Here is a 23,139-nt window from a genome sequence, read left to right as displayed (position 1 = left end):
TCCGTGAATGCCACAAGCAATCTCGTATCGTAGCTACTACACGTGGCGAGATCAATGTCGAACTCCTCTTGCCTTTGTAGTTTAAGAAATAACTCCACTGCCACTCGTGACATGTTAGTGAGAGTGAGCAGCATATTGGTCAACTCTGCAGGATCCATTCCTGCAGACCGAAGAAGCAGAGTCCGCAGTACACAAACCGTTGAAAGATGGCGCCAAATGCGGACAGAAGCACAGGGATTGCTGGGATGCAAAGCAATGCATCACGGGGCATTGGGACAGGACCCAGGATGCCCCGCGACCCCCTCCGCCTTCCCACAACTCTTAGCGTCAGAAGAGGAAGAGATGCTCTGTGGGATAGCTGCCCAGAGTGCACCGCTCCGAATATCACTGCAAGTGCCACAAGTGTGAACACGCTATTGTGCAGGCAGCTGACAGTGTGAACACACAACAGCGGTTTCCCTTCAGCGCTCTCTGAGCGGCGCAGTAACTGCCGGCAATGTAACTCTGCTAACGTAGACATACCCTGACACTTTTTCCCTGATAAAGTTGTAAAGTTCTTTAAGGGCACCTTTAAGGAAAACATGTTGGATATATGCCCTTTGCTGCTGCTTTGAGATTCTAAAGGGACCTAAATCTTTTTTTCTCCTGCTTGTTATTTTACCTGAGAAATAGCAGGAATATCAAATCTTGTCTTCTCTGTTTCTATGGATGGATTTCACAGCTTTTAACTGAAGAGGCTAGGTGCTGGAGCTTTGAGGGGGAGAGAGAACTTTTCTTCCATCTGTTCAAGAGTTGGTATTAAACAGTGTTGACAATTTTTTTTAAATCTTTTTACTCACTCATTAAAAACCCTTCCCCTCTCAGTTAATCCAGTTTTATCTTCCTTGGTATCATAACCCTACTAGTTCTCCAGACTTATACAGAGTCTTCTGAGTTAAAACAGGGTAGGCAAGAATTGAATTTCTAATGAAAAAAGCAAACAGTACGCTCCTCCCACTAAAAAACAAACCGTTCCAGTCCCTCTCTCTGCATTATGAAGAAATTGAGTGGGGGAGACACCCTCACTGTTCCCCTGTGCAGGTCACCTGTAGTCCCTTTGGTGGCATTACAGTGTTCTGGACCAACCCCTGCTGGTCGGAGCCTGTGATGCAGAGGAGAGCTGAGCAGTAATTGACTTGTGGGTTTAGGAGCTGAACTGAAAAATCAAAAAAACCCCTTTGGTTCAGTTCAAACCAGACCTGAATGTTTTCAGTTTTTCTCACCAAAAGGAAAAAAGAAAAAAAATCATTTGGGGGGCAGGGGTCAAATTAAACTAAATTTGTTGAACTAGAATTTTTTTTTTCAATTTGTTTTTGGTGGGGTTTTGGGGGTTTTTGGTTTTGTTTTTGCTTTTTAAAAAATTAGCTAATTTTCAAAATAAATTGCTGTTTCAGAACAAACAAGCAAATTGAAATGTTTCATTTTGAATTGGCCAAAGTGTAACATTTTGGCATTTCCATTTTATTTTTCTGGCCAAAACTGTTTGCTAAATTTGCCTTGAATTTGTGAATAGTTTTGGTGCCCTGAAACATGCGTTTTGCCCAGCTCTTGTGCAGAGCACCCTCAGATCAAGGCACCTTGCAGGACTGGACTGGCCCCTTGGCCACAGCCGTGCAGCTCTGTTCAAGTCACGGAAACGGCACTGCTGTAAGTGGGGGCAGTTTAGGCTGTCTGCTGGTTTATCTTTCCCTGCAAGTCCTAAATGACTGGTAGATTCTTGCTGGGCTCTCGCTTCTCCATTCCCAGCACAGATTTTGGTTTTGAAGCAGCTCCCCATGAAGCCACTTCAGCTGTTTCTTGTTCTTTATATTCTTTCTCTCCTGAGCAGCTGTAGCCGTAATCGCTGCTAAGATTCCACAAGTGGCCTTCCTCTCGTTTGGACTTGTAAGAAGTCATTGCTTAGCCCGAGTCCCCCAAAATGTGCTTTCTTGAAATCTAATTGCAGCACTGGTGGCGACTGCTGTGGGAGAGGTCACATCCCCTTGTGCTGCTGTGTCCTAGAAACCCATCACTTCACGCCTGTTAAGCCTGCTGGTTCCAAGGGCTCAGATTTCCCATGTGCAGTTCTTGGTTGTCACATTGCTCCCTGGGGCCTTCATTTGTTCAATGCTCGAGGTGCCTTTTTCTGGTAGGTGCATGCTCGTTTAGGTGTATGCCTTGGGAAAGAGCATCAGCATGTTTTTGTCCTTTACATTCAGCATTCACTCCCTGTCTCCTCCTGAGGAGCCTCAGCATGCACCAGTAAGCTCAGACTTGTTTCTTCAGGGGTAAGGATATTTCGATGCACTAGGATCCAGATGAATGTCTGTGAAGGGTCCCCCATCCTTGGGCCTGGAGGTTAGTAGGATGCGAGGGGCTGCTGGCTCACATGCACCCTAGCCTTATCCAGGAGGGAATATTTCACAAAGACTGGGCTAGTAACTGATTATGTAATCACTAGATAATTTGCAGAGAGGGCTTGCTCCACAGAAACCGCAGGTACGCCAGGAACAGCTTTGGAAAGTAGAGGAGCAGCACGGTGGGATCCCAGGTGCATTCTCTTTCACTGATTTCCAGCTCACATGTGCTCTCGTTACAAGACACCTTGCCTAGCAGCCAGCACCACAAACTCCCTCTTTTTCAGCCCAGGATCTCAGGCTTCAGTGACACCTGTGCACCCCCAAAGAGTTTGTACGGTGGCAACTGACTGGAACTAGGGCTTTGTCTTCACTGCCAAGAGAAGGGCTGTGTTTATCGCAGGATAACTAATGCAGGTTAGCAGTTCCTGGGGAAAATTCCAGCAGACACAAGGCACCTGATTTTTACTGTAAGATAGCTAGGCAGGTCAGTGCTGTACTCCCACCTGTGGTAGACCTCGCCTTGCTATGTCATAGTAAAAACTACAGGCTTTCTCTCTACTAAGGTTTATTGCTGGATAGCGAACACGCATTAGTTCTCCCTCTGGAAAAAACAGCTTTTTTAGTAGCAAAGCCTTAGTAAACAATTGTACTGATGATGGCAGTGTTTCTTAAATGCGGCTACCGTGACCGCATGCGGCCACCAGGGGCTTTTCTTGTGGCCACAGCCTTCTGGGCAGGGATTACGTGTGGGGTGGGAGGAAAGCAGCAGCCCCTCCCCTGGGGCCGCCCAGAGGGGTTGGGCCCTTCCTCCATCTGGAAGCACAAATGCCGGAGGAGCAGACAGCCAGTGTGAGTTTCCCACCTTCCCGGGGATGGTGGAGCTCAGGCTTCCAGCTTCAGCACTGGGGTGGCAGGAGGCAGGCTCCGGCCGCACAGCGGCAGGCTCTGGCCATGGGCTCCAGCCACATGGCAGCAGATTCCAGCCATGAGCTCCATCTCCCAAGCACAGGGCTCGGCAGGCTCTATCCCCCAGTCCCTCACCCATCCACCCTATCACCCTGACCCCTGCTGCCTCCCTACCCACTTCCCCATCCAAGGCTTAATTTGTCCCCTGGCTTGCCAGGCCTGAGTAAGTCTGCTGTGATAAATGATATTTGTGTGTTTGTTAATATCACTTTTCTCTGCCTCCCAGCTAGCTAACAAGTCTGCTGTTGTGAAAAGTGATATTAATGAATATACAAATATCACTTTTCACAGCAGCAGACTTACTAGCTAGCAAGTCTAAAAAAAAAAAAAAAGGCAAAAGAAACAACAACAAAAGACAAGAACATGTAAAGCACCTTATTTGTGTTTCTATTCTGTTTAGGTCCAGTAAAGAATAGTAACAACTGTACATTATTTTTATTATTGAATCTGCAAAAAAAACCCTACATAAATAAATTACAATGATTTGGACATGTGTATGTTATTTGCTTTTCCTAAAGTTAAATATTTTAGGAAAAACTGTCAGAGCGGCCACCAGCAAGAGTTGGTGGCCGCACTCTGAGGCCACCAAAAATTTGTTGTGAGAATCCCTGAGTAAACAACATGGAAATGACCCCAGCTCCCTCTCCCATCACTGGGCCGCCGGGCAGGGCTAATGGGGGTAGAATCCAGCTCCCTCTCCCTTTGCTGTGTCGGCTGGGCAGGGCTAATGGGATAGCATCCAGCTCCTTCTCCTGTCTCTGGGCCGGTTTCATAAGAGTAAAACCCAGGCCGCCCAGAGGATTCAGGGGGCCTGGGGCAAAGCAATTTTGGGGGCCCCTTCCATAAAAAAAAGTTGCAATACTATAGAATAGTATATTCTCGTGGGGACCCCTGTGGGGCCTGGGGCAAATTGCCCCACTTACCCCCCCACCCCCCGGGCGGCCCTGGTAAAACCTAGAAAAAACCTTTATCAGTGAAGTCAGTAGCTCTGATTTTGGGCTGTGCACCCTTTTTCTGACTCCCTGACACTGTCACCACCATTGGTTTAGGTCACTTCTTCCTAGCTTCACCCTAACCAATTCAGGAACTCAGTAGCTGCACTGGCTTTGCCCAGGGTAGGCAACAACAGCCTTATCTGTGCATGGGCAGGGAGATATTTTAATGTAGTGCTTCAGTGTAGCTGGGAACTTTGCTTCAGGCTCAGCCTGTCTGAAAACCCTTTGCAGGGGTGGCTGTATTTTAAAGAATCCTTATTGCGGTTGCAGGAACAAACCATCCCGATGTGTAGAAAGAATAGTAAATATGGCAGGCGACCAGCTTGGCTAAACAGTGAAATCCTTGCTGATCTTAAACGCAAAAAAGAAGCTTACAAGAAGTGGAAGATTGGACAAATGACCAGGGAGGAGTATAAAAATATTGCTCAGGCATGCAGGAGTGAAATCAGGAAGGCCAAATCACACTTGGAGTTGCAGCTAGCAAGAGATGTTAAGAGTAACAAGAAGGGTTTCTTCAGGTATGTTAGCAACAAGAAGAAAGTCAAGGAAAGTGTGGGCCCCTTACTGAATGAGGGAGGCAACCTAGTGACCGAGGATGTGGAAAAAGCTAATGTATTCAATGATTTTTTTGCCTCTGTCTTCACGAACAAGGTCAGCTCCCATACTGCTGCACTGGGCAGCAGAGTATGGGGAGAAGGTGACCAGCCCTCTGTGGAGAAAGAAGTGGTTCGGGACTATTTAGAAAAACTGGACGAGCACAAGTCCATGGGGCCGGATGCGCTGCATCCGAGGGTGCTAAAGGAGTTGGCGGATGAGACTGCAGAGCCATTAGCCATTATTTTTGAAAACTCATGGTGATCGGGGGAGGTCCCGGATGACTGGAAAAAGGCTAATGTAGTGCCCATCTTTAAAAAAGGGAAGAAGGAGGATCCGGGGAACTACAGGCCAGTCAGCCTCACCTCAGTCCCTGGAAAAATCATGGAGCAGGTCCTCAAGGAATCAATTATGAAACACTTAGAGGAGAGGAAAGTGATCAGGAATGGTTAGCATGGATTCACCAAGGGGAAGTCGTGCCTGACTAACCTAATTGCCTTCTATGATGAGATAACTGGCTCTGTGGATGAGGGGAAAGCAGTGGATGTGTTATTCCTTGACTTTAGCAAAGCTTTTGATACGGTCTCCCACAGTATTCTTGCCGGCAAGTTAAAGAAGTATGGGCTGGATGAATGGACTATAAGGTGGATAGAAAGCTGGCTAGATTGCCGGGCTCAATGGGTAGTGATCAATGGCTCCTTGTCTAGTTGGCAGCCGGTTTCAAGCGGAGTGCCCCAAGGGTCGGTCCTGGGGCCGGTTTTGTTTAATATCTTTATTAATGATCTGGAGGATGGTGTGGACTGCACTCTCAGCAAGTTTGCAGATGACACTAAACTGAGAGGCGTGGTAGATACACTAGAGGGTAGGGATCGGATACAGAGGGACCTAGACAAATTAGAGGATTGGGCCAAAAAAAACCTGATGAGGTTCAACAAGGACAAGTGCAGAGTCCTGCACTTAGGATGGAAGAATCCCATGCACTGCTACAGATTAGGGACCGAATGGCTAGGTAGCAGTTCTGCAGAAAAGGACGTAGGGGTCACAGTGGACGAGAAGCTGGATATGAGTCAACAGTGTGCTCTTGTTGCCAAGAAGGGTAACAGCATTTTGGGCTGTATAAGTAGGGGCATTGCCAGCAGATCGAGGAACGTGATCGTTCCCCTTTATTCGACATTGGTGAGGCCTCATCTAGAGTACTGTGTCCAGTTTTGGGCCCCACACTACAAGAAGGATGTGGAAAAATTGGAAAGAGTCCAGCGGAGGGCAACAAAAATGATTAGAGGTCTGGAGCACATGACTTATGAGGAGAGGCTGAGGGAACTGGGACTGTTTAGTCTCCAGAAGAGAAGAGTGAGGGGGGATTTGATAGCTGCTTTCAACTACCTGAGGGGGGGTTCCAAAGAGGATGGAGCTCGGCTGTTCTCAGTGGTGGCAGATGACAGAACAAGGAGCAATGGTCTCAAGTTGCAGTGGGGGAGGTCTAGGTTGGATATTAGGAAACACTATTTCACTAGGAGGGTGGTGAAGCACTGGACTGGGTTCCCTAGGGAGGTGGTGGAATCTCCATCCTTAGAGGTTTTTAAGGCCCGGCTTGACAAAGCCCTGGCTGGGATGATTTAGTTGGGGATTGGTCCTGCTTTGAGCAGGGGGTTGGACTAGATGACCTCCTGAGGTCCCTTCCAACCCTGATATTCTATGATTCTATGGTGGTTTCAGCATTTGGGGTTTATCTCATTTTCCTGCATGAAACTGCTGCATTATGTCTGATAGTCCGTTCCGCAGCTGGTGTCTAGTCAGTAGAACAGCCTTCAGCACTGGACATAATAGATTCTGCCATGCCCTGCGCAGCTGTAGTAGGCTCTTGCCAGCTCCGCCCTAATTCAGTCTGGGAAAAGTGCTGCACAAAACTGATTTAAAGCAAATGATTGAAAGGAATCCCTCCAGACCATGCTGCAGCTCCCACCTGCTGGGATGTTCCTTGGAGCAGGACATAACATAGGGTTACCATACGTCCGGATTTCCCCGGACATGTCCGGCTTTTTGGTGCTCAAATCTCCGTCCGGGGGGAATTTCCAAAGAGCCGGACATGTCCGGGGAAATAGGGAGGCGTAAGCCAGGGTCCGCCCAGCACGATCCGCCGGGTCCGCAGCGCAGCCCAGCTGCCCCAGCTACAATGCTCAGGTGGGGAACCCCCCCGGCCACTGGGGGACCCTTCCTGTGGCCCCGTTGCCCCGCACAGCTTGGAACCCGGCGCCGCGGGAGCTGTTTCCGGCGGGGACAGACAGGCCGGGGAATGTGCTCGGCGGCAGGAAGGAAGCTGCGGCCGGGGCTGCAGGGACCCGCGCTGCCGAGCGTCTGAAGCCCCCAGCAGGCAGAGGCTGCCGGGGGAGCGGGGGAGCAGGGCAGGCGGGGGCATAAAGGCTGCAGGGGCAGGGCAGGCGGGGGGGTGCAGGGGCTGCAGGGCGAGTGGGGAGCAGGGGGCACAGAGGCTGCAGGGGCGGGGGGGGTGCAGGGGCAGGGCAGGCGGGGGGCGCAGAGGCTGCAGGGGTGGGGGGGGGTGTAGGGGCTGCAGGGTGAGTGGGGAGCAGGGAAGCACTTAGCAACCCCCAACCAAGATCAGAGCGGGAGGGAGGAGGGGGAATGCAGGGTGCTCAGAGGAGGGGGCAGAGTTGGGGCAGGGGCTTTGGGGAAGGGGTGGGGAAGGGGCGGAGTTGGGGCAGGGCCAGGCCCCCGTGGAGTGTCCTCTTTTTTCAGTGTTGAAATATGGTAACCCTACATAACAAAGCTCCCAACTTTTGCCACATCACAGCACTTCCTGCCTGACCCAGCCAGGGGTCTTGGGCAGAGGGCAAAGCTGCTGCTCACCAGCTCTTCCTGGGACAGTGTGCATGTGGGCGGTAGTGAGCATCTTGTAGCAAAATCTTCCCATTTACAAAGAACTGCCTGAAAATCAGGGAGAGGGAAATACAGAGGGTAGGAAAAAAACCCAGACCCCATGATTTTAAGGGGGCTCCATCATTCTACAACATACTGCTCATTCTAAGCTTGCTTTTTAAAAATTGGTTTCTGCCCTTTCCCACTGCAAAGATACAGCTGCTACTATCCGAATGCAGTAGCGCCCACAAACCCCAGCCTAGGGTAGAGCCCCATTGTGCTAGGCCGGGGGCGGCACCTTGCAGAAGGGGTGTGCTGAGTTTTCATTGATTCACTCTCATTTAAGGTTTTGTGTGCCAGTCATACATTTTAACGTTTTTAGAAGGTCTCTTTCTATAAGTCTATAATATATAACTAAACTATTGTTGTATGTAAAGTAAATAAGGTTTTTAAAATGTTTAAGAAGCTTCATTTAAAATTAAATTAAAATGCAGAGCCCCCCGGATGGGTGGCCAGGACCCGGGCAGTGTGAGTGCCACTGAAAATCAACTCGGATGCCGCCTTCGGCACACGTGCCATAGGTTGCCTACCCCTGTGCTAGGCACTGCCCTGAAGAGTTTGAAATCATAGACAAGGGCACGGAAGGGAACCGAGGCCCAGAGAGGGGCAGTGACTCGTCCAAAGTCAAAAAGCAGCTCACAGGGACAAGAATAGAAGCAAGATCTCTGACTTCCAGTCTAGTGCCGTACCCACTAGATCACGCTGCCTTCCCACAACTCCTGTTCTTTATGCGGATACAGACTAACATGGCTGCTACTCTGAAACCTGTCATTATTCCACCATGTTTCTGTTATCCCTCTAATATCTGGTTTCATTTCCTGCACCAGTAGCTCTAGGTCCTTCATTTTATTACCCAGGCTCCTTGCATTGGTGTACAAACATCTTATCTGTTGCTGCTTGGCTTTGCCAACATTCCTCGCCCTATTGGGTATAGTCATTCTACGGCCACTATCGCCTATCTGACTGGTATCAGCACTATCCTTCCTCTTAATGCCCATTCTCCTATCCATTGCTGTTCCTTTCTGCATTGCTGCATCCTTTCTTATTTGATTTTCTTCCCTTTCATTGTTAAAATCAGGAGTGGAGATTACGTGAGCATCTCCCAACTGTCTCCTCCTGCTCTAGTCACGTGAGACAGGTCTGAATCCAGCACCATTCTGAACAGCTAATACTGGGAAATAACAGCGCTAATCCTGTCATTCGTTCAGTAATGCCATTTACTGCTTCCCCAAATGCAGAGTTTGAAACCTCCTTCCCAAAAGTTTTGGGGTGTTCAGATCTGGGGTTCTGGTTCTGACCCCATTTCTAATGCTCTAGTAACATTGGTGACCCCCTGTAAATTACAGGGTGAACTCCAGGTGGGAGACCCAAGTTTGTCATATTTGTATCATTAATCAGTTACGTTTGGTGCTCTCTCCTTTTCTCCCTTCTCCTCTCTTCTCTGTACACGTTTCTCTCCCCTCTCCTTTCCCTGTTTATCTCTCTCAATGTCGTCTTCATTGCTCCTCGACTCTTCTCCTTCAGTCTCTCTCCATGTACAGATGAGTAAATCATTTGCAGGAGGTGATGTATTGAGCTCCTGGAACCTCCCTTTCTGCTTGTGGAATGTCCATGAGCCAAACAGTTTCCTCCAATTTGTTTACTATTGACTTTAAATCTCTGACTGAGTGCAAGTAGTTCTCTGCAAGTACTAAACAGTCACTGTTCAAGCTGGGTGTGTTAATTGTGATTGGTCAAATAAGTCACCTGGTATTTTGTGTTACCTGACTGAATGAGTGTGCAAGCAGTTCCTGCACAACGCGTCAATGTAAAATTTGGTTTCCACAGATACTTGCACACAGGACTTTGAAATTTGCTTCCAGTGAAAGCTCAGTCACTGGCATGTTGGCGGAAAGCGATAACAAAAGGGGCACAAACATGCTGGATGTGGATTCATTTAGCAATTTGACTTGATCTTCCTAGAATACATTTGGGGCTATTTTCCCAGCTCTGGTTATTAGCTAGGTATCTAAATCAGGTACTGAACAGGATCCCAGAGCCTGCATTCCTGCATGACCAAGCTTCCCCCTTAGGACACACCACCAATCACAGTCAGTGAGCTCTGCAGTGAGCACCCAGCTGTGGTTAGTGTCTGTATTCCACTTGGGTCTTGTTAATTGTTATTCACAGATTTTCTGGAGCACTTCCCTGTTAAATGGAAAGAAAGACAGCAAGATCATAGTGTTCTGTTCTGCTGAGGGCCTGTGAATCTGACAGGCAGCTGAGTTCTTGGAGAACAGTCCCTGTTCACCAGCTGAATGGAGAACAGTTAAAACGTTTAAGGCCATAGTCATCATGGTGTGCTCCAGCAAAGCGTCCCCCAGGCCTCAATGATAAACAGAGCTGGAGGGTCTATTAGAAAGGAAACATTGGTTCAGTCGTTCTTTCCCCAGGCTGTGCTGTGAACTAGAGCTGGTGTTACAGGGGAGCTGCAAAGATTCAGCATAAACCAACCATTCTGCATCAATTGTAACTCTCCCATATCCACCCACACTGGACAGCTACACACAGTGGGCTGACTCAAGGACTCCCCTCTAAAAAAAGCAGGGAGCCCTTCAGAAGATACATTTTCAATGGCTGCTCAAATACGCACATTCCTCTTAACCCAGCCGCCCAGGGGGACCACAAGCATTCCTCTTGAGCAGTGGTTTTCAAACTGCAGGTCGCAACCTAGAACTGGGTTGCAGAACATAAGGTTGTGGCGGCTCTGGTCAGCACCGCCGACTGGGCTGTTAAAAGTCCTGTCGGCGGTGCTGCCCAGCTAAGGCAGGCTAGTCCCTGTCTGTTCGGACACCGCGCTGCGCCACGGAAGCAGCCAGCAGCAGGTCCGGCTCCTAGGTGGGGTGGCCACAGGCCTCACGCGCTGCCCCCGCCCCGAGCACCGGCTCTGCACTCCCATTGGCTGGTTTCCGGCCAATGGAAGCTGGAGTGGGGGGGGGTGCCTGCTGCTGGCTGCTTCCGGGGCGCAGCGCAGGACAGGCAGGAAGCCTGCCTCTGCACCCCCACTGCGCTGCTGACCGGGAGCCACCCCAGGTAAGCCCACGCCCCAATCCTGCGCCCCAATCCCCTGCCCCAGCCCTCCCAACCCAGAACCCCTTCCTACACCCCAAACCCCTCATCCCCAGCTCCATCCCAGAGCCCTCACCCCCCCCCCCGCATCCCAATCCCCTGCCCCAGCCCTGAGCCACCCCCAAACCCGGAGTCCCCTCCTGCACCCCAAACCCCTCATCCCCAGCCCCACCCCAGAGCCTGCACCCCCCAGCCCAGAGCCCTGACTCCCTCCCACACCCCAACCCCCTGCCCCAGCCCTGAACCCCTCCCACTCCCTGAACCACTCATTCCCGGGCACAGCCCTCACCCCAACCCTCTGCCCCAGCCCTGAGGCCCTCCCACACCCCAAACCCCTCATCCCTAGCTCCGTTGGGTCGTGGGTATCAACAATTTTCTTCAACTGGGTGGCCAGAAAAAAAGTTTGAAAACCACTGCTCTTGAGAGTCCAGTCTAGCTCTAGGGCCAGCAGTGCCACCTATTGGCAAAGCTCTGCAATGAACTTTGAACATTCATTGTTCCATACACATTGTGACCAGTTCTGGAGATCCTTGTTTCATTCACGAGTAAGGCTGCATTTTAGTCACGGGTGTTTTTAGTAAAAGTCATGGATAGGTCACGGGCAGTAAACAACCTGTCCATGACTTTTAGTAAAAATACCCATGACTAAAACTTGGGCGGGGGGGACGCGGGTGCTCCGGGGGGGTGTCTGGGGGCGCTGCAGGTGCTGGGGGAGGTGGCTTGGGGGACACTGCTGTTGCTGGGGGGAGGGGGCGGACAGCGCGGCCCAGGACCCCCGCTGTTGCTGGAGGGTGGGGGAGGGCAGGCAGGAGCTCCCTACACAGCGCCGCATCCCTGCAGTTCCTAGGTGGTGGAGGGGTCAGAGGGCTCGGTGTGCTGCTCCTGCCACAAGCGCTGGCTGCTGCAGCTCCCACTGGGACCTGCGGGCGCAAGTAGCATGTAGCGTGGAGCCCCCCTTTGCCGTCTAGGAGCTGCAGGGCTGTGGGAGCCGGGGAGCCCTCCCCCAAGTTAAGTGGCCCCCCTGCCCCTAGCCCCCTCTCACACACCCAAATTGCTGCTGCTGGCACCAGCGGCTGCAGAAGCCACGGAAAGTCACGGAATCTGTGACCTCTGTGGCAGACTCGCAGCCTTAACAATGAGTGAAGCTGAATGCAGGTTAAGGTGAATAAGTAAGGCTTTGTTAGCCCCTGTGCACTGCTCTGCCCACATGCTTGAGTTATTTCCAGCCTCATTCCCAGTGTTCTTGTTTCTCGGTGTCCTCTCAATAACAGTCCCTCCAGGGCACATGGACCCTCTGACTCCAGTCCCACTGTTCTGCTCTACATCTTCCCTATTTTACAAACATTTTAAACATTAAAAACAAATAATTGACACCCAGACCCCACCCTGTGCCCCTTCAGCCAGAGGAATCTTGTCTTTCCCACAGACTCAGCTGGTTACATAGTCTTTGGTTTCCTCAACTGATGACGTATCTCTGTCTTCCTGTCATCTGTCTCTGAGTTTTGCATACTGTCTCTCTGTGGAGTCTCCTCCCTCCCTGTGGGTTTGTTTCCAGTGGTTCTTTGTCTGTCCACTCTGCAATGGGTTTTCTCTGGGTGTTGTGTCTGCTCACTTGGAAGTGTCTCCTTGTATCACTTGTCCCTCTTGATTAGTCACCTCATATGACCTGGGTGCCGCTGCACCCCTCACTACTCCTTTAGTCCCTCTCCTTCTGGTGTCTCTCTAATGACTGGATCCTCACAGATGTGCCTGTATCCAGGGCTCACAGATCCTAGGCTGATCAGTTGTACCCTAGTGCCTGATTTCTCTGGCCATCTCCTCTCGGTGATATCTCCACCCTTCTGGCTGTAACAGGTCTCCTCGCATTGGTAGCAGGGTCCTTTGTCCCATAAGTGTCTGGGTTGGATTGTTTGGCACTCCTGTGCTGGGGTATTTCTGTGTGCCAGTGTTAACAAGGGATCCAAACCAGAAGAAACAGCTTTGGGTAACAGTCTCATAGCTGTTTTCACAGCTGATCCCACCTCACCATTGCTCTGTGGATATGCTGGGCAGGAAATGTGTGGTCAAACTCCCATATGCCTGCAAATTCCTTGAATTCTTCTGAGGCAAATTGAGGCCCATTGTCATAAGAACATAAGAACATAAGAACGGCCGTACTGGGTCAGACCAAAGGTCCATCTAGCCCAGTATCCTGTCTACCGACAGTGGCCAATGCCAGGTGCCCCAGAGGGAGTGGACCAACAGGCAATGATCAAGTGATCTCTCTCCTGCCATTGTCAGTGAATACAGAGTCTGGAGTGCCGTACCCTGCAAAGTAGGCCCTCAATTTCCCAATCTTGACTTGCTTGTATCAGGCAGGGCATTGACTTTCCAAAAATGTGAGTAGTAATCCACTGACCTCAAGTATTGCTTTCCCTTGAAGGTAGTCAGTCCACTCCCACCTTCTTCCATTGTTGGGTGGGCAGCTCATCTGGTAACAGTCACTTTCCGCTGGTGGTTCTCACGTGACTGACAGGCGTCACACCCTTCTGTCAAGGAGCGGAGTTGTGTATTCATTCCTGGCCAGTAGGCGCACTCACAAGGGTGCCTCAGACAGCTGTCAGTGCCCAGGGATGAGGCACGTATCTTTTGCAATGACATCCCATGACGAGCAACTCTCACCTCTCGTGAGTGCTCCCTGTCGGCTGAGTGCAGTGCTGCGCCTGGTGTTGCCTGTAAGTTGCCAACCTCACTAGGCGGGCTTCAGTGGCTCAGCCCTCCGGCCAAGTCACACAGTCAAAATGTACAAGCCCCTTCTGGGGTAGCAAAAGTCCAACAAAACTCTCTGCCCTCACCAGGGTCTTCAGCCCTGTCTCTGGACCCTTTGAGTCTAGCCCCTTTTCTTGGGCATTTTAAACTAGCCTTGTGCCCTTTCCAGGGCTTAGGCCACTCCAGCACTGGCTGGTGGGGGGCCTGGGCCGGCCCATTACTCTGGGCCCCAACCCAAAGACTCTACACACAGCAGCCACGTACCGCTGCCTCCAGTTTGCTGCTGCTTTCCCTGAGCCTTTTCCCACGTAGCCCCTGTCCTTTCACCTGTTCCTTTACAGTTGTCAGGTCCTCTCCTTCCTCTGGCCAGAGCAGAGCCAACGTCCTCGCCTCTGGTCCCAGACAGGCAGTGACCTGCTCAGTCCTTGCAGCTCCTTTTATCTGAGCCTGCAGGGCTCTGATTGGCTGCTTCTGTGCAATCATAGAATCATAGAATATCAGAGTTGAAAGGGACCTCAGGAGGTCATTTAGTCCAACCCCCTGCTCAAAGCAGGACCAATTCCCAACTAAATCATCCCAGCCAGGGCTTTGTCAACCCGGGCCTTAAAAACCTCCAAGGAAGGAGATTCCACCACCTCCCTAGGTAAAGCATTCCAGTGCTTCACCACCCTCCTAGTGAAATAGTGTTTCCTAATATCCAACCTAGACCTCCCCCACTGCAACTTGAGACCATTGCTCCTTGTTCTGTCAACTGCCACCACTGAGAACAGCCGAGCTCCATCCTCTTTGGAACCCCCCTTTCAGGTAGTTGAAAGCAGCTATCAAATCCCCCCTCATTCTTCTCTTCTGGAGACTAAACAATCCCAGTTCCCTCAGTCTCTGGAGGTCATGTGCTCCAGACCCCTAATCATTTTTGTTGCCCTCCGCTGGACTCTTTCCAATATTTCCACATCCTTCTTGTAGTGTGGGGCCCAAAACTGGACACAGTACTCCAGATGAGGCCTCACCAATGTCGCATAAAGGGGAACGATCACGTCCCTCGATTTGCTGGCAATGCCCCTACTTATACAGCCCAAAATTCCATTAGCCTTCTTGGCAACAAGAGCACACTGCTGACTCATATCCAGCTTCTCGTCCACTGTGACCCCTAGGTTTTTTCTGCAGAACTGCTACCTAGCCATTCGGTCCCTAGTCTGTAGCAGTGCATAGGATTCTTCCGTCCTAAGTGCAGGACTCTGCACTTGTCCTTGTTGAACCTCATCAGGTTTCTTTTGGCCCAATCCTCCAATTTGTCTATGTCCCTCTGTATCTGATCCCTACCCTCCAGCGTATCTACCATGCCTCCCAGTTTAGTGTCATCTGCAAACTTGCTGAGAGTGCAGTCCACACCATCCTCCAGATCATTAATAAAGATATTAAACAAAACCGGCCCCAGGACCGACCCTTGGGGCACTCCGCTTGAAACCGGCTGCCAACTAGACATGGAGCCATTGATCACTACCCGTTGAGCCCGACGATCTAGCCAGCTTTCTATCCACCTTACAGTCCATTCATCCAGCCCATACTTCTTTAACTTGGCGGCAAGAATACTGTGGGAGACCGTATCAAAAGCTTTGCTAAAGTCAAGGAATAACACATCCACTGCTTTCCCCTCATCCACAGAACCAGTTATCTCCTCATAGAAGGCAATTAGATTAGTCAGGCACGACTTCCCCTTGGTGAATCCATGCTGACTGTTCCTGATCACTTTCCTCTCCTCTAAGTGTTTCATAATTGATTCCTTGAGGACCTGCTCCATGATTTTTCCAGGGACTGAGGTGAGGCTGACTGGCCTGTAGTTCCCCGGATCCTCCTTCTTCCCTTTTTTAAAGATGGGCACTACATTAGCCTTTTTCCAGTCATCCGGGACCTCCCCCGATCGCCATGAGTTTTCAAAGATGATGGCCAATGGTTCCGCAATCACATCCGCCAACTCCTTTAGCACCCTCGGATGCAGCGCATCTGGCCCCATGGATTTGTGCTCATCCAGTTTTTCTAAATAGTCCCGAACCACTTCTTTCTCCACGGAGGGCTGGTCACCTCCTCCCAATACTGTGCTGCCCAGTCCAGCAGTCTGGGAGCTGACCTTGTTTGTGAAGACAGAGGCAAAAAAAGCATTGAGTACATTAGCTTTTTCCACATCCTCGGTCACTAGGTTGCCTCCCTCATTCAGTAAGGGGCCCACACTTTCCTTGACTTTCTTCTTGTTGCTAACATACCCTGAAGAAACCCTAAATCTGTTTAGGCAGGCCTGGAGGACCTTTTAAACTAAGCTGGGGGGAGAGGTAGATATGCTGGAGGGTAGGGATAGGGTCCAGAGTGACCTAGACAAATTGGAGGATTGGGCCAAAAGAAACCTGATGAGGTTCAACAAGGACAAGTGCAGAGTCCTGCACTTAGAATGGAAGAATCCCATTCACTGTTACAGACTAGGGACCGACTGGCTAAGCAGCAGTTCTGCAGAAAAGGACCTGGGGATTACAGTCGATGAGTAGCTGGATATGAGTCAGGAGTGTGCCCTTGTTGCCAAGAAGGCTAACGGCATATTGGGCTGCATTAGTAGGAGCATTGCCAGCAGATCGAGGGAAGTGATTATTCCCCTCTATTTGGCACTGGTGACGCCACATCTGGAGTATTGCATCCAGTTTTGGGGCCCCCACTACAGAAAGGATGTGGACAAATTGGAGAGAGTCCAGTGGAGGGCAACAAAAACGTTTGGGGGCTGGGGCAAATGACTTACAAGGAGAGGCTGAGGGAACTGGGCTTGTTTAGTCTGCAGAAGAGAAGAATGAGGGGGGATTTGATAGCAGCCTTCAACTACCTGAAGGGGGGTTCCAAAGGGGATGGAGCTCGGCTGTTCTCAGTGGTGGCAGATGACAGAACAAGGAGCAAGGGTCTCAAGTTGCAGTGCGGGAGGTCTAGGTTGGATATTAGGAAACACTATTTCACTAGGAGGGTGGTGAAGCACTGGAATGGGTTACCTAGGGAGGTGGTGGAATCTCGATCCTTAGAGGTTTTTAAGCTCTGGCTGAGATGATTTAGTTGGTGTTGGTCCTGCTTTGAGCAGGGGGTTGGACTAGATGACCTCCTGAGGTCTCTTCCAACCCTAATCTTCTATGATTCTATTACCCACTTCCACTGCTCCTTCCTGAGGTGGGGCATAGTAGGACTGCACGGCCTCCAGCAGAGGGCACCAAAGAGCCAGGTATATCCCATCACACATCCCTTTGTATAATTCTATCCTGCACACTCAGCTCATCTTTAATGTGAAAATATAGAATCAGAGAATATCAGGGTTGGAAGGGACCTCAGGAGGTCATCTAGTCCAACCCCCTGATCAAAGCAGGACCAACACCAACTAAATCATCCCAGCCAAGGCTTTGTCAAGCCAGGCCTTAAAAACCTCTATGATTCTGTTCCGGCAGGTACTTGGCTTTTGTCTTCTAGCCTCTCTGCTAGGATCACTCTCTGGACTGTCTGTAGTTGGACGTCCTTTGCTGTAGCCTCGTTGATTTCCATCAGCGGAGGGTTGCCATTTTTCTAATTGCACAAAACTGAACACCCTTGCCCTGCCCCGTCCCTTATCTGAGGCCCCGCCCGCACTCACTCCATCCCCCTTCCCTCTGTTGCTTGCTCTCCCCCACCCTTACTCGTTTTCACTGGGCTGGGGCAGGGGGTTGGGGTGCAGAAGGGAGTGTGGGCTGTGGGGTGGGGCCAGAAATGAGGGGTTCAGAGTGCAGGAGGAGGCTCCGGGCTGGGGCAGGGGTGCAAGAGGGGGTGAGGGCTCCGGATGGGGGTGCAGGCTCTGGGGTGGGGCTGGAGATGAGGGGTTTGTGGTGTAGGAGCCAAGGGGTTTGGGGTGCAGGTGGGGGCTCAGGTCTGGGGCAGGGCATTGGGGTACAGGGCGGGGTGTGGGCTCCGGGAGGGAGTTAGGGTGCAGGAGGGGGTTCCGCCCTGAGGCAGGGGGGTCGGGGTGCAGGCTCCAGCCGAGCAGCGCTTACCTCAGGCGGCTCCCAGGCGGTGGCGCAGTGGGGCTAAGGCAGGCTCCCTGCCTGCCCTGGCTCCGTGTGGCTCCCAGAAGCAACTGGCATGTCCAGCTCTTAGGCGCAGGGGCCAGAGGGCTCTGCATGCTGCCCCTACAGCTCCCATTGGCTGCAATTCCCGGCCAATGGGAGCTGCGGAGCCGGTGCCTGGGGCAGGGGCAGTGCATGGAGCTTCCCTGATCGCCCCTGGGCCTTGGGGCTGCAGGGACATGCCAGCCGCTTCCGGGAGCTGCATGGAGCCAGGGCAGGCAGGGAGCCTGCCTTAGCCCTGCTGCACTGCCAACCAGACTTTTAATAGCCCCACCAGGTCCCTTTTCAACCAGGCATTCCAGATTCATGTCCTAAACCCCTTCCCCCGTCTTGTGGGTGCTGGGTGTGTATCACCTGCTCAGGGTGTCAGCTAACACCAGTAATTGTCCTGGACAATGTCTGATCTCTACCTGTAGCACTGGAGGTGCATCAACATGCGTTGCCATCTCTTTGGAGCCCTAAGAAAGGGCTTTGCCAGGATTGTCTCTAGGGGTTTGTGGGCTGATTGCACTATTACTGGGTGGCCATAGGGGCACTGATGGAATCGCTCCGCTCCAAATACGACAGCCAGAAGCTCTTTTCCTGTTTGAGTTCAGTCTCTGACAGGGCTCTGCTAGCCTAAGCAACCAGCATCCTTTGTCTGATGCATCATACTGGAATGTCAGTGTGACGCTGCCCCTTGAACAGATCCAGGGCTTATCACTAAGGATAAGATTTGGTCACAGATTCCGTGACTTTCAGAGATCTCCACGACATTTTCTTCAGCTTCAGCCCTGAGCCCTGGCGTGGCGCAGCTGGAGCTGTCAGCTGCCAGGTTGGAGGCTGGGAGCTCTCAGCCACCGTGGGTGGCAGGGGTTCAGCAACTCTGAGCCACCAGCCCCAGAGCTCTAAGCCATCACTGGCAATGGGGGCCTTGGAGCTGTGAGCCATGTGGTGGGAGCCCGGAGCTCTGAGCCATGTGGCGGGAGCCTGGAGCTCTGAGCCATGCAGCATGGACCCCGGAGCTCTGAGCCATGTGGCAGGAGCCCGGAGCTCTGAGCCATGTGGCGGGAGCCCGGAGCTCTGAGACATGCAGCGTGGACCCCGGAGCTGTGAGCCATGTGGCGGGAGCCCGGAACTGTGAGTCACCCGGGGCTGGAGCTGTTATTCCCCCTTTGTCAGCTCCCCCCATTATTTTTAGTAAAAGTCACAGACAGGTCACGGTTTCTGTGAATTTTTGTTGATTGCCCGTGACCTGTCCGTGACTTTTATTAAAAATACCCGTGACAAAATCTTAACCTTACTTCTCGCTGTGATCCCCCGACGGGCCAGTGGTGCTCACCATCCACTACCACAAACCTCAGCTCTGCCTGCTGTTATTTTTCAGGTGAGTTACGATGAGGTCATGTTTTCCTACGGGCTGCATTGTGCTCTTGTGGTACGTTATTAGATTGTGCCTGCTGTCTGTAATGGGTGTGTCTGAGACCAATTCACCTCAAGGAATCCCACGGCAGGAGGCCCCGCTGCAGGGTTCAGAGCACAGCCCGTTTTCCTGGAACCATTGTTGCATGCACAGAGGTTGGTATTGTCCCTTGTTGCTTTCCCGTCCTGACGGCCTGAACCTGATACGCTCTTGGACTCAAGGAGAGAGTCATGATGTCATCACTGCTGTCTGATGTCCCTTCCCCCACTTGTACAACCTCCTCTTCTCTTGCACACACTGCTACCAGGGTCCAATTTGCCGCGTTCCTTGCAGTGCTGTCCTAGGGCAGGGCACTTCTCCACCTGCTCATGGTCTCCCACAGGAAATGCATCTCACTATGGGTAAGGAACCCTGGCTGCCTGCCCTCCTTTGCTGCTGTCTCACTGCTGTACTTCCGGTGTGTTGTGCCTCCGGAGGCTTCCATCCTTTGTCTTGAGGCTGCCGCTGCATGCCCCAGGACTAAGCATCTGTCTAATGTGAGATGTACTTCTTGGAGCAGCTGCTCCTGCAGGTGGTGACCCCAAGTGCTGCAGACTGACCTGAATTAGGTACTCTGTCAAGTCCCCAAAATTGCATGGAGCAGCCTGTGTGCATATGGCAGTGACACTGGGCTCTATCCCCTCCCCTCTGCATTGGTCTCAAGTGAAGAACCTGTGTCGCATTGAGGAGCCATAGGCCTGCTGTGAGGCTTGAGGCAGTGCTGAGCTCCCCAGGGGTGCAGCCCTCTCTCTCTTGTTCCCCAATAAGGTAAAATAACTGTTTTATTTTCCTGCTGATGTCATCATCCTACATGCCCAGGTCTGTGCACAGCTCGAACTCCTCCTTCCACCGGGTCTGTTGCTGGGCTAGGTTTGTGTCTGCAAAACCCGGGGCTCCGGACCCAGCCTCAGGGCTCATGCAGCCAGCTGCTGCACTGCAGATGCTGTGAGTTAGCAAAGAGCGAGGCTGCATGCAGGTTACATTGAACAAGTGGAACTTTTTTAACCGCTCTGCAGGGCTCTCTGTCCATGTGGCTGCTTTGCTTCTAGCCCTGATTCCTTGGTGTCCCCTCAATAACAGTCCTTCTAGGGAACAGGGCCCTCTGACTCCAGTGCCACTGATCACAAGAAACTTGCTTAACTTTCTGCTCAGCAAATCTCAGTGCATCTAGGCATCTTCCTGAGTAAGGCAGGAGTAACGGCTGAGTGTAGCTCTCAGATTTAAATTAGAACAGCGACGTTTTCTCTTTCTGTCAGCCTTGCCAAACTCTCTGCTCCCAGGGCAAATATTTTCTTTTGACAGTCGGGTAAAATATCATCAAGTTTGTGCTCAGGGTGATAAATATTCATGACAAGCTGTCTTAACCCCACCTGGTTGATGTCATCAGATGATAGTTCTGCAGAAGCTGTAGAATGTCTGTGCAGTCATCACCTGGGTTACTCTGTCTGGGATGGAAATGCCAGGGGGGAGTTTTAGTGATGTGGGGTTCAGAGCTGTGAATTTCTCATCCTGACAAAAGCCTTGATAGAGAATGGCCCCTCTCCCTATGAGACTAAGTAAAATGTGACTTTCTTTGTTACTCTTCCCTCTCCAGCATTCCACATTGTCGCGCAAGTTTGTGGAGGTGATGTCTGAGTACAATGCCACCCAGTCTGACTACAGGGAGCGCTGCAAAGGGAGGATTCAAAGACAGCTGGAAATCAGTGAGTAAAACCACCCGCAGCAGCAACCCTGGGCAACTCAGTGCCTGGTGTGTCCTTGTGCGAGTCGATTCCTGGTGCTGATTAACAGGCAATCAAAGCTGCTTCAGGGTTTCAGTGCTTCATGCAAAGCTCCCTCACAGTAGGGTTACCATACGTCCGGATTTTCCCGGACATGTCCGGCTTTTTGGGACTCAAATCCCCGTCCGGGGGGAAATCCCAAAAAGCCGAACATGTCCGGGAAAATCCGGCGCCGCTGGGTGCTGGCCCGCCGGGCCGGGGGCCGGCGGTGCTGGGCGGCCGGGGGCCGGCGGTGCTGGCCCGGGGGTGCTCAGCCGGGGGCTGGCCCGGGGCCGGCACCCCAGGGCCTGAGCCGAGCCAGGCTGGAGACGCCGGGCCGGCCGCCGGACGGGGCCAGACTGGGCCGCGCCTCCTCCCCCCCACCGCCCCAGCTTACCTGCTGCCTGCTTCCTGCTTCAGGCTTCCCGCGAATCAAATGTTCGCGGGAAGCAGGGGAGGGGGCGGAGTTGGGGCGGGGACTTTGGGGAGGGGGTGGAGTTGGGGTGTGGGCGGGGCTGGGGGCGGGGCCGGGGCCCCGTGGGGTGTCCTCCTTTTGGACACTCAAAATATGGTAACCCTACCTCACTGTAAATCTTGTGTCTGCTGGCTGTGCGTGCTGCGGGAGTGGGCCACGGCTGCAGTCACCTGCGTGTGAGAATGATGTTGCCCTCCAGGGGCTGGGTCTACAGAGAAGGTAAGGGACATATTTGCTACTAGAGAGACAAGGAGGGTGAGGTAATTGCTTTTATTGGACCAACTTCTGTTGGTGACAGAGACGACACAGAGCTCTCCTTCAGGTCTGGGAAACTCAGAATGTCACAGCTAAATACTGGCAGCTAAAGGAGTTGACACATATGGTAAAGGTGTGTGTTTCTTCAGCTGAAGGACTAAGTTCTGCAGATATGCTTGTGATTGTTTGTGATTGATATAGTAAATGGCTGCTTTTGGCAGACATGGGCCCACTCTGCCCTCTTCTTCCCAGCTCAGAGTAAGAGGGTCCCATAGATTTGCGAAGCAGAGGCATGCTGGGATCCTGGCTGAGGCCCCTGTGTATGTGTGTCACTAATATAGAATCACTTCAGGAGTATCTTCTCTTTCAAGTGCAGAGCTGTCAGTGTGGCAGGCTCTGGCAAGGCTCAGTGGGCCTGCCACGTTGTGCTGCATGGGAGTTCAGGGCTAGTGTGCTCCCTGGATATTCAGACGCTGACAGTCTCGTTAGAGGGAAAAGCCGTTTTTGAAGGGAGCTCCAGACTGCTGAAAGGTGCCAGATTGCCAGCACAGAAGACTGGAATGTCTGCACAGAATGGGTCCTGTACAGGGAGCCTAAATGCCTGAGCCCCGGCTCCAGGAGCTATTTACTGTCAAGGGTGTGAAGGAATCCTATCTCCAGGGCCTAGTTCATCCTTGGCTTCTCTGCTGAGTCTGACGGCAAAGGGGCCAGTTGTGATGGTAGTTTTGTGAGAGGTCATGTATCCAATGAGGGGGGAGGGATAGCTCAGTGGTTTGAGCATTGGCCTGCTAATCCCAGGGTTGTAAATTCAATCCTTGAGGGGGCCATTTAGGGAACTGGGATAAAAATCTGTCTGGGGATTGGTTCTGTTTTGAGCAGGGGATTGGACTAGATGACCTCCTGAGGTCCTTTCCAACCCTGGTATTCTATGACTCTATGGACTGACAGCCCAGACTCCTTTCCCAGGGGCCTCCAACTCTGGTGTACCCACATTTTCATTTCCTGTCAGTGTTACCTTGCTCTCAGCTGCAGGTCATAGAATCATAGAATATCAGGGTTGGAAGGGACCTCAGGAGGTCATCTAGTCCAATCCCCTGCTCAAAGCAGGACCAATCCCTAACTAAATCATCCCAGCCAGGGCTCTGTCAAGCCTCATCTTAAAAACCTCTAAAGAAAATGATTCCACCACTCCCTAGGTAACCCATTCCAGTGCTTCACCACCCTCCTAGTGAAAACGTTTTTTCCTAATATCCAACCTAAACCTCCCCCACTGCAACTTGAGACCATTACTCCTTGTTCGGTCATCTGGTACCACTGAGAACAGTCTAGATCCATCCTCTTTGGAACCCTCTTTCAGGTAGTTGAAAGCAGCT

The 23,139-nt window shown here is 51.8% G+C and overlaps 1 protein-coding gene across 1 annotated transcript in view; it reads left to right on the top strand.

The window, feature by feature from the left end:
* The window catches only part of STX1A (syntaxin 1A), a 296,907-nt gene that overhangs the window by 227,598 nt on the left and 46,170 nt on the right, over positions 1-23,139 (top strand). The window contains exon 6 of the mRNA XM_065418475.1: positions 20,871-20,979. Coding sequence (XP_065274547.1) covers positions 20,871-20,979 — 109 coding nt within the window. The remainder of the gene's footprint in view (positions 1-20,870; positions 20,980-23,139) is intronic.

Source organism: Emys orbicularis, chromosome 17, assembly GCF_028017835.1.
Source record: "Emys orbicularis isolate rEmyOrb1 chromosome 17, rEmyOrb1.hap1, whole genome shotgun sequence".
Taxonomy (NCBI): domain Eukaryota; kingdom Metazoa; phylum Chordata; order Testudines; family Emydidae; genus Emys; species Emys orbicularis.
Note: the sequence above shows the minus strand (reverse complement) of the source record. Positions and strands in the feature narration are given on the sequence as shown.